General features: G+C 35.3%; 1 protein-coding gene across 2 annotated transcripts in view; it reads left to right on the forward strand.

The window, feature by feature from the left end:
• The window catches only part of arhgap15 (Rho GTPase activating protein 15), a 33318-nt gene that overhangs the window by 10614 nt on the left and 10562 nt on the right, over positions 1-12142 (forward strand). For both annotated transcript variants that reach the window (XM_052566172.1, XM_052566173.1), the window contains 6 exons: positions 2010-2108; positions 2367-2505; positions 3755-3877; positions 6628-6726; positions 6838-6915; positions 7249-7383. In XM_052566172.1, the coding sequence (XP_052422132.1) occupies positions 2010-2108; positions 2367-2505; positions 3755-3877; positions 6628-6726; positions 6838-6915; positions 7249-7383 (673 nt within the window). The remainder of the gene's footprint in view (positions 1-2009; positions 2109-2366; positions 2506-3754; positions 3878-6627; positions 6727-6837; positions 6916-7248; positions 7384-12142) is intronic.

The raw sequence follows: 12142 nt of genomic DNA on the forward strand, positions 1-12142 counted from the left end.
TACATCTATGGGCTCTTCTGGACATCACCCCATGCAGAGATGAAACACAGTATAAATTATGAGAGCTTGATTCTAGGGAAGTATTGGTCAATATAGCAATGGGTAGTTGGAAAGATGATTATCATTTTTTCAGAAGCAGAATGGACAAAACTCATGACTCATCAGCCAGATAATCTTCGTGAAATTAAAGACAAGTGCGACGTTCGGTTTTGAAACGGCTTGATTTACAGGATGAGCTGTTTTGAAAGACATCAAATGTGTTTCAGTTTAACTTGATCGAGCTTTGGTGTTGAATTTATTAAGGCTGGTTTGGCTTTGAAATCCTGAAATACTTGAATTATTTGATACATCGCGTGCTTGGTTGTGAAACATTATCACTACGCTTTCTTCTGAATCAAAGTCAAATGGTAATACGTCATACGGTTGTTCAATGATGTTCAATGTCCGAAAAGAATGAGAAAAAATAAAGTTGTAACATGCATAAAATAACCATTGACTCTGCATTTAAGGGGACTGATTTGCACAAGATTGCACGCATTGTACGACAGCAAAACCAGAAAGAGATCTGAAACTGCCATTTCAAAGTTTCTGATGACCTGCAGCACAAATATCCTTCATTAAAGTGGATCTGTTTCACCCGTTCAAACCGCCAACGAGGACTCCAACAAGTCCACCCCAATACAAACTATTACTGTCATGTCCGCAGGCACCCTCCAGGAAAGAAGCAGCTTCAGAACAAACATGCTCTCTCGGATGTTCCACTCTGAAGAATAGAGGGATCGCAAACACACTCTGACAAGAATTGTGCCCCTAACCATTCCCTCTATATTCACTCCATCCCCAAAGAGACTGCTTGATTCCCCCTGCCACCCTCTCTCAAAGTCAGAAAAGTCTGTTTTAAACGGGCTAAAACTTTGGACGTCTATGTGAAATGACTGTACGGGGGGGAAGGAGAAATGTATTCTGTGATCCAGTCTGGTATTTTTAGAGACTGACCACTCTCTAAAATGATTTTAGGCTTTTGAAATATGTGGTGTCAGCTCTTTTTAAAATAACAAGTATCTGTTCTATGCAACATTTTTTGACAACTCTGACCTTAGCGTTGGTGTTTGCTTGCATTTTATTTGCTGGGAAGGCCACTTATTCTATGCGACTGTGCCATGTGATGTTATGGCAGTCTTGAGTCTAAATGTCTAATGTTTAGTCAGGTATCAAACTAATAGCTCGTCAAAAGGCTTAGTGCATTGGAGATTTCTCACTTTCCATCTTTTTGTATTTTTGTGTAATTGTATCCCTTAGATCTTCTGTCTTCACACAATGTTTATGATTGACTTTGCATTTTTAGCTTTTAATGTGAAAAAAATGTGTGTTTTGTTTTATTATTTTTTTCGACTCATACACTACCATTCAAATTTTTTGGTTTGGTAGTTTTTTTTTTAATGCTCACTAAGGATGCATTTATTTGATAATGATAATAATAATACTATATATGTAATTTATTCCTGTGATTGCAATCACATTACACATTATACCACTCTAGTCTTCAAATCCTTCAGAAATAATTTTAATGTACTGATTTGGTCCTTGAGAAACATTTGACCAATTTACATTACATTTATGCATTTAGCAGATGCTTTTATCCAAAGTGACTTACAGTGCATTAAGTCAATATTATATAATATAATCAGTATGTGTGTTCCCTGGGAATTGAACCCACAACCTTTTGTGCTGCTAACCCAATGCTCTACCGCTAAGCCACAGTGCCAGTTTATCCTTGCTAAATAAAAGTATTAATTTCTTCATAAATCTAACATTTATATGGTTACATTCACAGTTAGAAAAAGCAAACCATAAAAGATTGTATTATTTTGCTATATTCAGTTCTAGAGTTGTGATGTTAATTAATACAGTACATAGGTCTTTTATTGGCAGGGGATGTGCTAGCTTGCTAGCTTTGTTTGTTTGAATTCCACTTTTAAACTTTCACTTCAACTGTCTTTTGCAAACAGATAACCACCTCGAATGGGCATGAGTTTTTGCTGCAGGCAGATCACTTTCCAACCATCTCTAAATGGCATGATGCCATCAAGAAAGCAGCAGATAGTCTGGTAAGTTAATTTCTAAAAGGCAAAATTGCTTTTATACATTTTTTTTTTAGCATGTACTCACTGGAGAATTTAATTGTGGGCCTTACTGATATGAAGAACTATATTTTTAAAACATGTGTAGGTAAATAAATGGTTAAATACACTAATGCATAAGTAGCTAAACATCTAAGACTGAAATAAATACTTCAAATAGCAGCATTTTTTGGATGTTATTTCTGCATCTAAGTGATGAATCTTTTATATGATGTTGTGGTGCAGTCGAGTGGAGCTGGAGGCCAGAGCTGTGGTAGAGCGGCCCTACACCGGTCCAACAGCATAGAATGCTTGTCCAGACCAACCTGTGAACCCACCAAACCTAAACCGAAAGAGACCAAATCTGAACACAGACGCTCCATCAGTGAGTAACACGTGTGTGTGAGTGTGTGTGTGTGTGTGTGTGTGAAAGAGAGAGAGGGGGAGAGAGGTGATAACTGGCAATAGACGCAGAGAGTTCAGAAACAGTGAGCGTGTCGGAGTTGCAGCTTCGCTTCACCACTGCTTAATATCCACATTCATGAGTTTAGCAGTACAGATGATACGCTTGGTCTGTTCACCAAGCCTGTCTAGATCACATTTCACCCCAAAATCAAAAGCAAAAATCTAGAGTAATTAAAAATAATTTTTTTTTAGTTATGAAAAATAAACCCTACTGTAGGATCATATAAAAAATGCGTTGAAATGAATTCTCATGAGAACAATGAAAAAAAAAAAAAACTAAAATTTAAAATCTGTAAAATATACTTAATTTGTTATCAATCTGTATTTTTTTTATTTATTATTTTTATATATAAATATTGCAATGGTCCAAAAATTTGATTATAACGCATATCTACAAAAAGAGTAACATATAATTTCAGTTTTTACTCTTTTGATTTTGGGATGAAATGTGACCTGGACATGTTTTTGTGCAATTCATTTTTACAGCACATTGTAGATCATTTTGTCTGTGCAGTTGTGGTCACATTCTGAACAGGAAGCGCAGCAGCACCTTGACCACATGCAGTTTGGTGACTGAGAGACAGCGTTACAGTGAGAACATCCGCGTTTAATATGACGACTGTAAAATACAGACACATTAGCACATCTCATTACATCATTTAACATATGAGACAGAGACCAACAGAAGCTGAAGTTCAGAATACGGCTGTTCTGAACTCCGTTGAGATGTTGAGTCAGTCTGCTCTCTGTCAATCATTATTAGAAATTACAAGCTACTTGACACTCTCCAAACGCTTCTGTCATTGGTAATTGCAGCATTTTCTGCCCTGAATGAGTATCAAAGAGAATTCATTTACTACTGTACTGAATACTGGCCAGTAACTCCGAGCTCTCGCTCGTCACATACTAATCACTGGACTTGTGAAGATGTTGCAATATTGACACTAACATTGGCTGGAATCAATAAATGAAAGCTGTGGAATGAGATATTCACGTACACTGGAGAATATTTCAACAGAAGTAGTGTTTCTGATGTGCTTTTGAGCAGTGTGGAGAAAGGAGACACTCTTATTTGCATGAGGAGGAATTGCACAAAGACAGCCTCAAAAGAATGTGGCAAGTGTTCAGTGACAGCATTGTTCCTGTGTCTCCTCTGATCCCCCGCACAGTGTTCAAGCTGAATTACAGCGCCTCAGACAGCGCCGACAAGAATGGAGTTAAGAACAGACTGAAGAAGTTCATCTCCAGACGGCCCTCCATGAAAACGCTACAGGAGAAAGGCCTTATTAAAGGTGATGCATTCACTATATGCGCTCCACACAATACACTGCAAAATTAAATCCTGTTTTTAATTTCCAAAAACAAAAACAAAAAAAGCTGTAGCTGTGGTTTCCAAAATAGTTCTGTAAAAAGTACATTTAAAAAAAGCTTTAAACAGTTTTAAATTTTCAATTTAAACAGCTTTAAAGAACAAACATGAAGGTGTATTTATATATATATATATATATATATATATATATATATATATATATATATATATATATACACACACACACACACACACACACAAAAAGTTCAAAGTTCATGACATAAAATATAGAAAGTGCACCATGTCAAACACCAGTAGAAAAAAACATCTTGATAACACATGACACTAAGGCAACAAATATTTACCAACACAAGATATAACTGATAATACATAATATGAAAGAAAGAGTAAAAAAAAAAAAAAAAAAAGAAAACTACTATTACTACTACTACAAAAAAAAAAAAAAAAATGTGTTGTCACATTTCAGGTATTTCTGGGTATAAAAGTTTTTTTTTTATTTTTTTATTATAAATTATTAGATGACTTTCTTTTTGTTTCCATAAACTGTACATTCAATAATATTTTAATTAGCATGATATATACTGTTAGGTATTTTACAGCTTTTCACCGTATATAGTAAGGGAATGCTAAGATTACAGGGAAATGTTCAAACTACAATCATCTTTTTACAATGTTAAACTCATTGCTGACTACCAGATAAAAAAAAAAAAGTTGTTTTATTCATTTAACAACTTCACCCAGTTGTAGCCCATGTTAATAGTCATAATTGCATGCTACATAATTACAGGTTACGTGATGACATATGAAAGAGCAATCTTAGGACATTAGTGTGTTTTGGTTCTGCGTTTCCATATTAAACACAACTGTGACCCAGTTAAAAAAATAATAATAATAAGTGAAGACATTCTTTTTCCTTTACACAATTATAACAGTTCAACAAGCAATCCCTGACGCCGATTCTTAAAGACTGTAACTAATTTATTCCATTCATGGCATACACCAAATATAACATTAAAGGATATTTTAAGCATACTTGGAACCCTTGGATGGAGGTAATGATATCTTTAATTTCCTCTGGTGTCAAAAAAAGAGCCTTTAATGTAGTATCTGTGGGGGTAAATGGGAGATCAAAGAGGACAATATTGAGGGAATGAATAAAACTAGTGTGGGATTAACAGAGTAGCGCAGGTGGCCCCTAACACAGCTATCGCTGGCGGAGCTCCAAGGCCAGCTAGCCCGTTAAACATCCATCTCCAAATTAGGATCGTTCCACATTGTACCAATGCTTTTCAAAAGCAATTTATTGCGAAATGCTCCTCCTGCCTGATATTTCTCTAGGAAACCTTCTGAATGTGCATTTGTATGCAAAGGTGGCTTGCTTGCAGTCATTTATGCATTTAGCACATCGCCACTTCCCCCGGCTCCTCTCGGGTGCCGAAATGAGAGCAGGACATCTTTGATGTTCCAGAAGCCTCTGGGACAGCTCGCCTGGTCCTATATGAACTCAGAAAGCCAAATGATGAGGAGACTTGCACCTCTGCTCTGACAACTGTAGGTTCGCTCAATATGAAGCGTTCTGATCTTTTGTGGGCCGTCTTTGAAATGTGACTGCCTCAAAACATTCCACTATGCATTTCAGCTGTGAAATTCCTGGGTCACATGTTACATTATGGCGCTCATAATTATGTGTCCTTAAATAAGCTGTAAATATTTTTGAAGCAGCTGGTAATTTAAAAGCCCACTTATCTATAATAAGTGGCAATCATTTAAAACAATAATAATAATTAATTACATGATATGTTGAGTCATTGATACAGATATCTTGCAGCTATTTGTTGAAAAATAGCCCTCAGATTTAAGACAGTATTGTGGTAAACAAGTGACAAGACAACAAGTCAATATTTTGTTTATTTCCACATAATTAACATTAACATAATTAATTCACATAAACATGGTTTTTCAGTCTCATGCTCTGAAATGCACAAATTTAAAGGGATAGTTCACCCAAAAATGCTAAATGTTGTTCCAAACCTGTATGAGTTTCTTCCTTATGTTGAATTCAAAAGAAGATATTTTGAAGAATGCTGGTTATCAAACAGTTGTTAGTCCCCTTTGACTCCCAATGTATTTATTTCCCTACTATTAAAGTCAATGGGGACCAACAACTGTTTGGTTCTTCAAAACATCTTCTTCTGTGTTCAACATAAGAAAGAAACTTGTACAACAACATGACATGACTAAATGATAACAATATTCAAACTATTCCTTTAAGATACTTTAAGTTAAATGCATTTGTTTATAATCAACTGTCCTAAATAACCACATTAAACTGACAGCTCTACTATTAATAATCTTTATGCTACTTATTATTGTTATAACTGTTAATAAATGTTATTATATTAGTAATATTATTAATACTCATTTAAGATGCATTTTCAAGTTAATTATGCTAAATTAACATTAAATTTAGAGTTATTATCATTATCATTATTATCGTATTAATAATGGTAATCGTTATTTTATTAGTATTGCTAGTAATAATAATTGCATTAATGATATTGATTTAATCATTGAATTTAATTATATATTACTGATTGGTTTTAATCATTATTGATACTTTTAATATTAATAAATTAACACCTATGACATGGACTGCGTAATACAGTGTTAGCAAATCCTATACTTTTCTCAAAGTCATGTTTTTTTTCACAGACCGAGTGTTCGGATGTCACATGCTGACCCTGTGCGAGAGAGAAAAGACCACAGTGCCAAAATTTGTGAAGTTGTGTGTGGAGGAAGTAGAAAAACGAGGTATGGCTCAGAAAAGCTGCTTCTTTGTCTTTTTTTTTTTTTTTTTTTTTTTTATGATTGTGGTAGTGCCTTGCTGACTGACTGACAGATGTCTTTACCCCGTCCTCACAGGCCTGGAGGCTGATGGGATATACAGGGTGAGTGGCAATCTGGCCATTATCCAGAAACTACGCTTCCTAGTGGACCAAGGTAAGTTGAATTCAGTCATTATCAATCATCAGTGGCTGGTTTCAGGCCACCCAGCTAAATCAGTGTTCATCTAAATGACACATTATCATTTTGGTTCTAAAGGCTTAGCTGAAAGGTATAAATTGGTTCGTTTGTATTAGGCGCCACAAATTGTTTGATAAGGATTTTCACCGTGGTTTGATATGCAGTGAAATGCAAGCAGGAGAATGTGTTTGGCTCTCAAGGGGCGTATTAACGTTGACATAATGATTAGCATTTTTTAATTTCCTCATCAAACGACTGTTGTTCTAATTCTCTCTGCTGGCTTCTCTGACTGTGTCTCTCTTTCCCCAGAGGAGGAGCTTGACTTGGGCGACAGCCAATGGGAGGACATCCATGTCATCACCGGAGCGCTAAAGATGTTTTTCCGTGAACTGCCAGAGCCCCTGTTTCCCTTTCGCTTTTTCGACTTGTTTGTGGAAGCCATTAGTAAGTACTGAAATCGATACGAGCAAATCAGTGTTATTGCTACAAATATTTGGGATTAGAACCTTAAAATGTATTACAAGGAATGATTAATTACCTTTCCCAGAGATGTGAGACTGCAGAATACTCAAAATATGCTCAAGTACTCCACAGCAACATTAAGTTATTTCCATTCATGGGTTACAGCTCAGTTTGACCCAGTACTCCTAGCTGTAATTCAAGCCGCGGATGGCTAAACCGCTCGCCACTCTTGGGTTGAGTCGTGCTATTTGGGATTGACTCTCTTAGACGCATTCTTGCAGATCTGTCAGCCAAAAGGGGTCGCTCTTTGACAGGGAGGTGCTGAGATCATTCAAACTCCTTGTTTGGGGAACAGGGGAATTTCTCAGGCCAGAGGGCAAAGTCAGGGTCTGTGGTCCAGACAGAAACTGTCACCAGATCGGCCTTAGTGTCACGTGTAACCTCCCTCCAGCAGCACAGAGCAAACTCTCGAGCGTCCAGCTGACGCCAGTGTGTTGCTCTTGGGCAGTCTACCTTCTGAAAGGCATGTACCTTGTGAAATATATGTATGTACCTTTGCGCTTAAAACAACATTTGTCCTGCTCTTTTGTTTTATGACTTGTTCGGTTTCTGAAGCCCTGTTAGTTTAAAAACAAACACTTTCAGATTAGTGGCCGTGTGAACTGCATAGTGGCGATAAACTATGTACTAAGCCGTATACGGGCAAGTAAATAGAGAGTAAGTGTAGAGCAAATAGAGAGTGCTGAACAGTGTAGGCACAATTGCAGCTTTATGAACTTAAACACTGTGTACAGGAATGACGGAAGATAAGTTTGGAGTAGAAGTTTTCAAACCTTTTAATGCCCAGAGCCCAAAATTACAATAAAGTTCAGAAGTTTGGAGTCAGTCCCAAAAAATTTTTTTTTATTTTTTTTTTATTAATATAAATTATTATTATTTTTTAATTCAACTTTTTACTGAGGATGCATTAAATTGAGCAGAAATGACAGACCTCAATAATATCTATATTTAAAACAATGCTGTTTTTTAAACATTGTATTCATCAAAGAATCCTGAGAAAAGAAAAAAAAAATGTAATGGTTTCCACAAAAATATTAAGAAGCTTTTAACATTGATAATGAACACTAAACCAGCAGATTTAGCTATTGACCATTTTTTTGCTATTTGAGTAAATAAATAATTGACCTCAACCATGTAATTTTACTAATGCCAAAACAAATAATAAAAACAAAATATTAATAAAAAAAATATTCTGGAAAATAATTGTTATTATGTTGTCTGTATCAAGTTAACTATCAAATGATACAGGTTTAAATGTGATTTATATGTTTTTCACAATCATTTTTCATAAATCTTTTTCTTTCAAAATTTTTAATTGGACTTCTTAGCACCCTCTTGTGGCCCTCTTGTTGCCCCATAGTATCACCAATCATAACTGCAGAAATCATGATTGTTTTCACACAGGTTTCCAAAATTCCCTGTCAATATTTTGATAGTCCGACTATATCTACTATATGCTTTTTAGAGAAAATCAACCTACAAATCCCATACTTGTTTTATTGTATTAATAAAATAAAATAAAAATATGCCTCTCTCTCTAGTTTATTTAATTCGATGAATGATTTATATTCTCAGAGTCTTGAGATATGACCCAAAAGGCCAGCGCTCTCAATGTAATAAGCGCAGGGATATCATTATGAACACAGCACCTCAGTATTTCCCCAATGGAAGGAGATATGCATAAGACAGAATGGGAACAGGCCTGGGGTGATCTTGTAAATTGCTAATAAATATTTACTCATGCTGCATGTAGGCCAAAGTACCTCAAACTGCTTGTATCCAATTAATCAGTAGATGAGCCCGATCACTTACAGATAGTGTGTAGACTACTAATTATTACTGTTAAATGCCCCTAATAGCAGGAGGTATAATTAGTTCAACCTGCAACATGTCTCTTTAAAACCTAGGGTATGAGTATGTTGATATAACATACTACTGTACTACTGTACTATTACAATTTAATTATTCAACCGCTGTTATTAATAGTAAGTAAGGTAGTTGTTAAGTTTAGATATTGGGTACGATTAGGGGTATTGAATATGATCATGCAGAATATGTGCTTTATAAGTGCTAATAAACAGTCAGTATATTAATAATAGGCATGCCAATAAGCAGCCAGAGAACTAGTCCCTCCCTATACTAAAGTGTCACCTCGAATTTAATCAGACTGATTTGACAATTTAAATATTGTTTGGCAAATTGGAGTTAATTTATACACGACAATAGTTTGATTAAACTTAACCTTCCATTCTTAGTAGGATTGGTGCATCTCTTTGTTGAATCTCTCGATATATATATTTTTTTACCGAAAATATTTGAATTAGTTAACTAAAAATTACTTTTTACGTTTTAAATATTGATTTTTGTTTGTATGTTTATTTCTGAGACTAACCTAATCTTATAAGACAATTATTATATTATATTATATTATATTATATTATATTATATTATATTATATTATATTATATTATATTATATTATATTATATTATATTATATTATATTATATTATATTATATTATATTATATTATATAGGGACAGGACAGTAATTAACCATATCTGTAGAACAGGACTGTTTGCACTGTAGACTTTTCTAGTATGTAGGTTACAAAGCTCCTCCCCGTCTGCAATGTTGGCACGGTTAAACCTTGAAGCTCGTCTTACATTTCATTTACCGAAACTGCCCAACATCCTGTTTCATTGATCTCACACTAGACCACTGACAAGCAATTTCAGTGAATCCAGCTGATACTTGAGTGGCTCAGGTCTTCTGTATTGGTCCATCACTGTCAAAAGAGGACAGCTCCTCTAACCATGGCTGCCCTTTAAATGGGTGGTATTAACTAAAGGTCTCTGGAATGGTACTTTGGACAAGGATCCATTCAATTAGGACAGCTGCCCAATCGCACACTGCTTCTGGAAATCTTGTGGAACTCAAAGTAATTTAAGCTTACTGGAAGTTTGGGCCAATTATTAATATGTAATCTTCAGGCTTAAGACTTCGCCCAGCATTTAAACGGCGCCTTCGCTCACGATCTGCGAGATGCTCAGAGCACATTTCGCCTTCTCGCTTGCAATCTGTATGTTTATTTAACATGTACGCACTCACTCCCGCAAACCAACATTTGGGCTTCCCGGGGTCCTCAGGTGAACAGTTGGCCTAATTTTCCATTCTTTCACTCGGAGCCTGTTGTGGATGTGGCAGGCACCAGCTCTTGGCTCACGATGGACTAAATCTATTATTCATATTGCCTGGTATCTTAGCGACATTGTCCTGCCACCTGTCCAATAGACAAGCTCGCCTTGTTGTACAAAGCGAAGACATACTTGTTGACAAATGGAGGCTTTGTTCTCCGGGCCCACACACACAATTCGGCGTTTGTGTAGTAATCTGGAAAGTTCATTCAGATGGACTGTATCGTTATATCACATTTGAAGATGACCGGTCGCGTATTTTAAAAAGCGAGATTGTAAGATTTCCAGCTTGACTTCTTCTTTGAGAAACCACAGTGCCGCAATTGTAGTGTACAATGTGCTGAAATAATGCCAATCAGAGCTGCGTCACACAGTACATCTGTCATAACATAATTGTTTGTCTATTCTGATGTTATGCTCTTTCAGATGACAGTTCAAACTTCAGTCTGTGAATCACAAGGCTTTACATTCTATGCAGCTTTCCTCATTTGTGCAACGTGGCCTCATTGCCATGCAAAGCTAGCATGCAGAAATATTTTCAGATGCATAAATCTCTTCCCAGCCTCTATATTTCATCAAGAAGTTTTTCATGTTTAATAAATTACAGCGCCGATCCTCTAAGACTTTGTTATTCATAAAGCAAAGTATTCAATTGGGATACATTTAAAATCTTAATCATAACCTGCAGGACTATTTGCAGTGTGCTAATATTTGCCTTGACGGGGCTTAAAGAAGCCCGCAGACAAAGCTCGCAGATGGGCTTATACTGAGAAGCAAAGCTGTACTGCAGTAAAGATGGTCTCATTGTTTGTAATTGGATTATATTCACAGATTTTTGTAACCAAAAGTGCATCTATTCTTTACTGTACATCAGCTCTTTTCACAAAACAATGATTCTCTCAGTTTGATTTATAGAGTGTGCACTGTAGCAATGGCTCTGCCGCATTTGTGCAGCTGTAGGAATAGAATTTTGTACTTTCTTTTTTTTATCTGAACTGTAGTGTTAGAAAGTGACATCCTGTTTTGTCATTTTACTTTTACATTTTACATTTACTAGGAATTACTAATGATACCTAAAAAAAAAAAAAATATATATATATATATATATATATATATATATATATATATATATATATATATATATATATATATATAATATTTTTTTATTATTATTATTTTTTTTTTTTTTTAAATATCTCATCTCCCAAAATGACTTCTCCAAAAAAAAAAAAAAAAGAAAAAAAAAAAAAAAAAGAAAAGTGTTTCATAATTAGTTCTGTATTGTAATAATGCAAAACTGGATGGAAAAAATACATTCAAGTACCATAAGAACAATGTTTACCATAGTGAATTCATGCTGATTTAGGGTATAGGCATTTCGAACGAGTTTTATATTAATGACACTGTCCCCACCATCTGTCCAAAATACAGGACAAGGGACCATCTCCAATATGCTAGCCACCAAAGGCAAAGTAATTAATGACAG

Source organism: Carassius gibelio, chromosome B9 (assembly GCF_023724105.1).
Source record: "Carassius gibelio isolate Cgi1373 ecotype wild population from Czech Republic chromosome B9, carGib1.2-hapl.c, whole genome shotgun sequence".
Classification (NCBI taxonomy): domain Eukaryota; kingdom Metazoa; phylum Chordata; class Actinopteri; order Cypriniformes; family Cyprinidae; genus Carassius; species Carassius gibelio.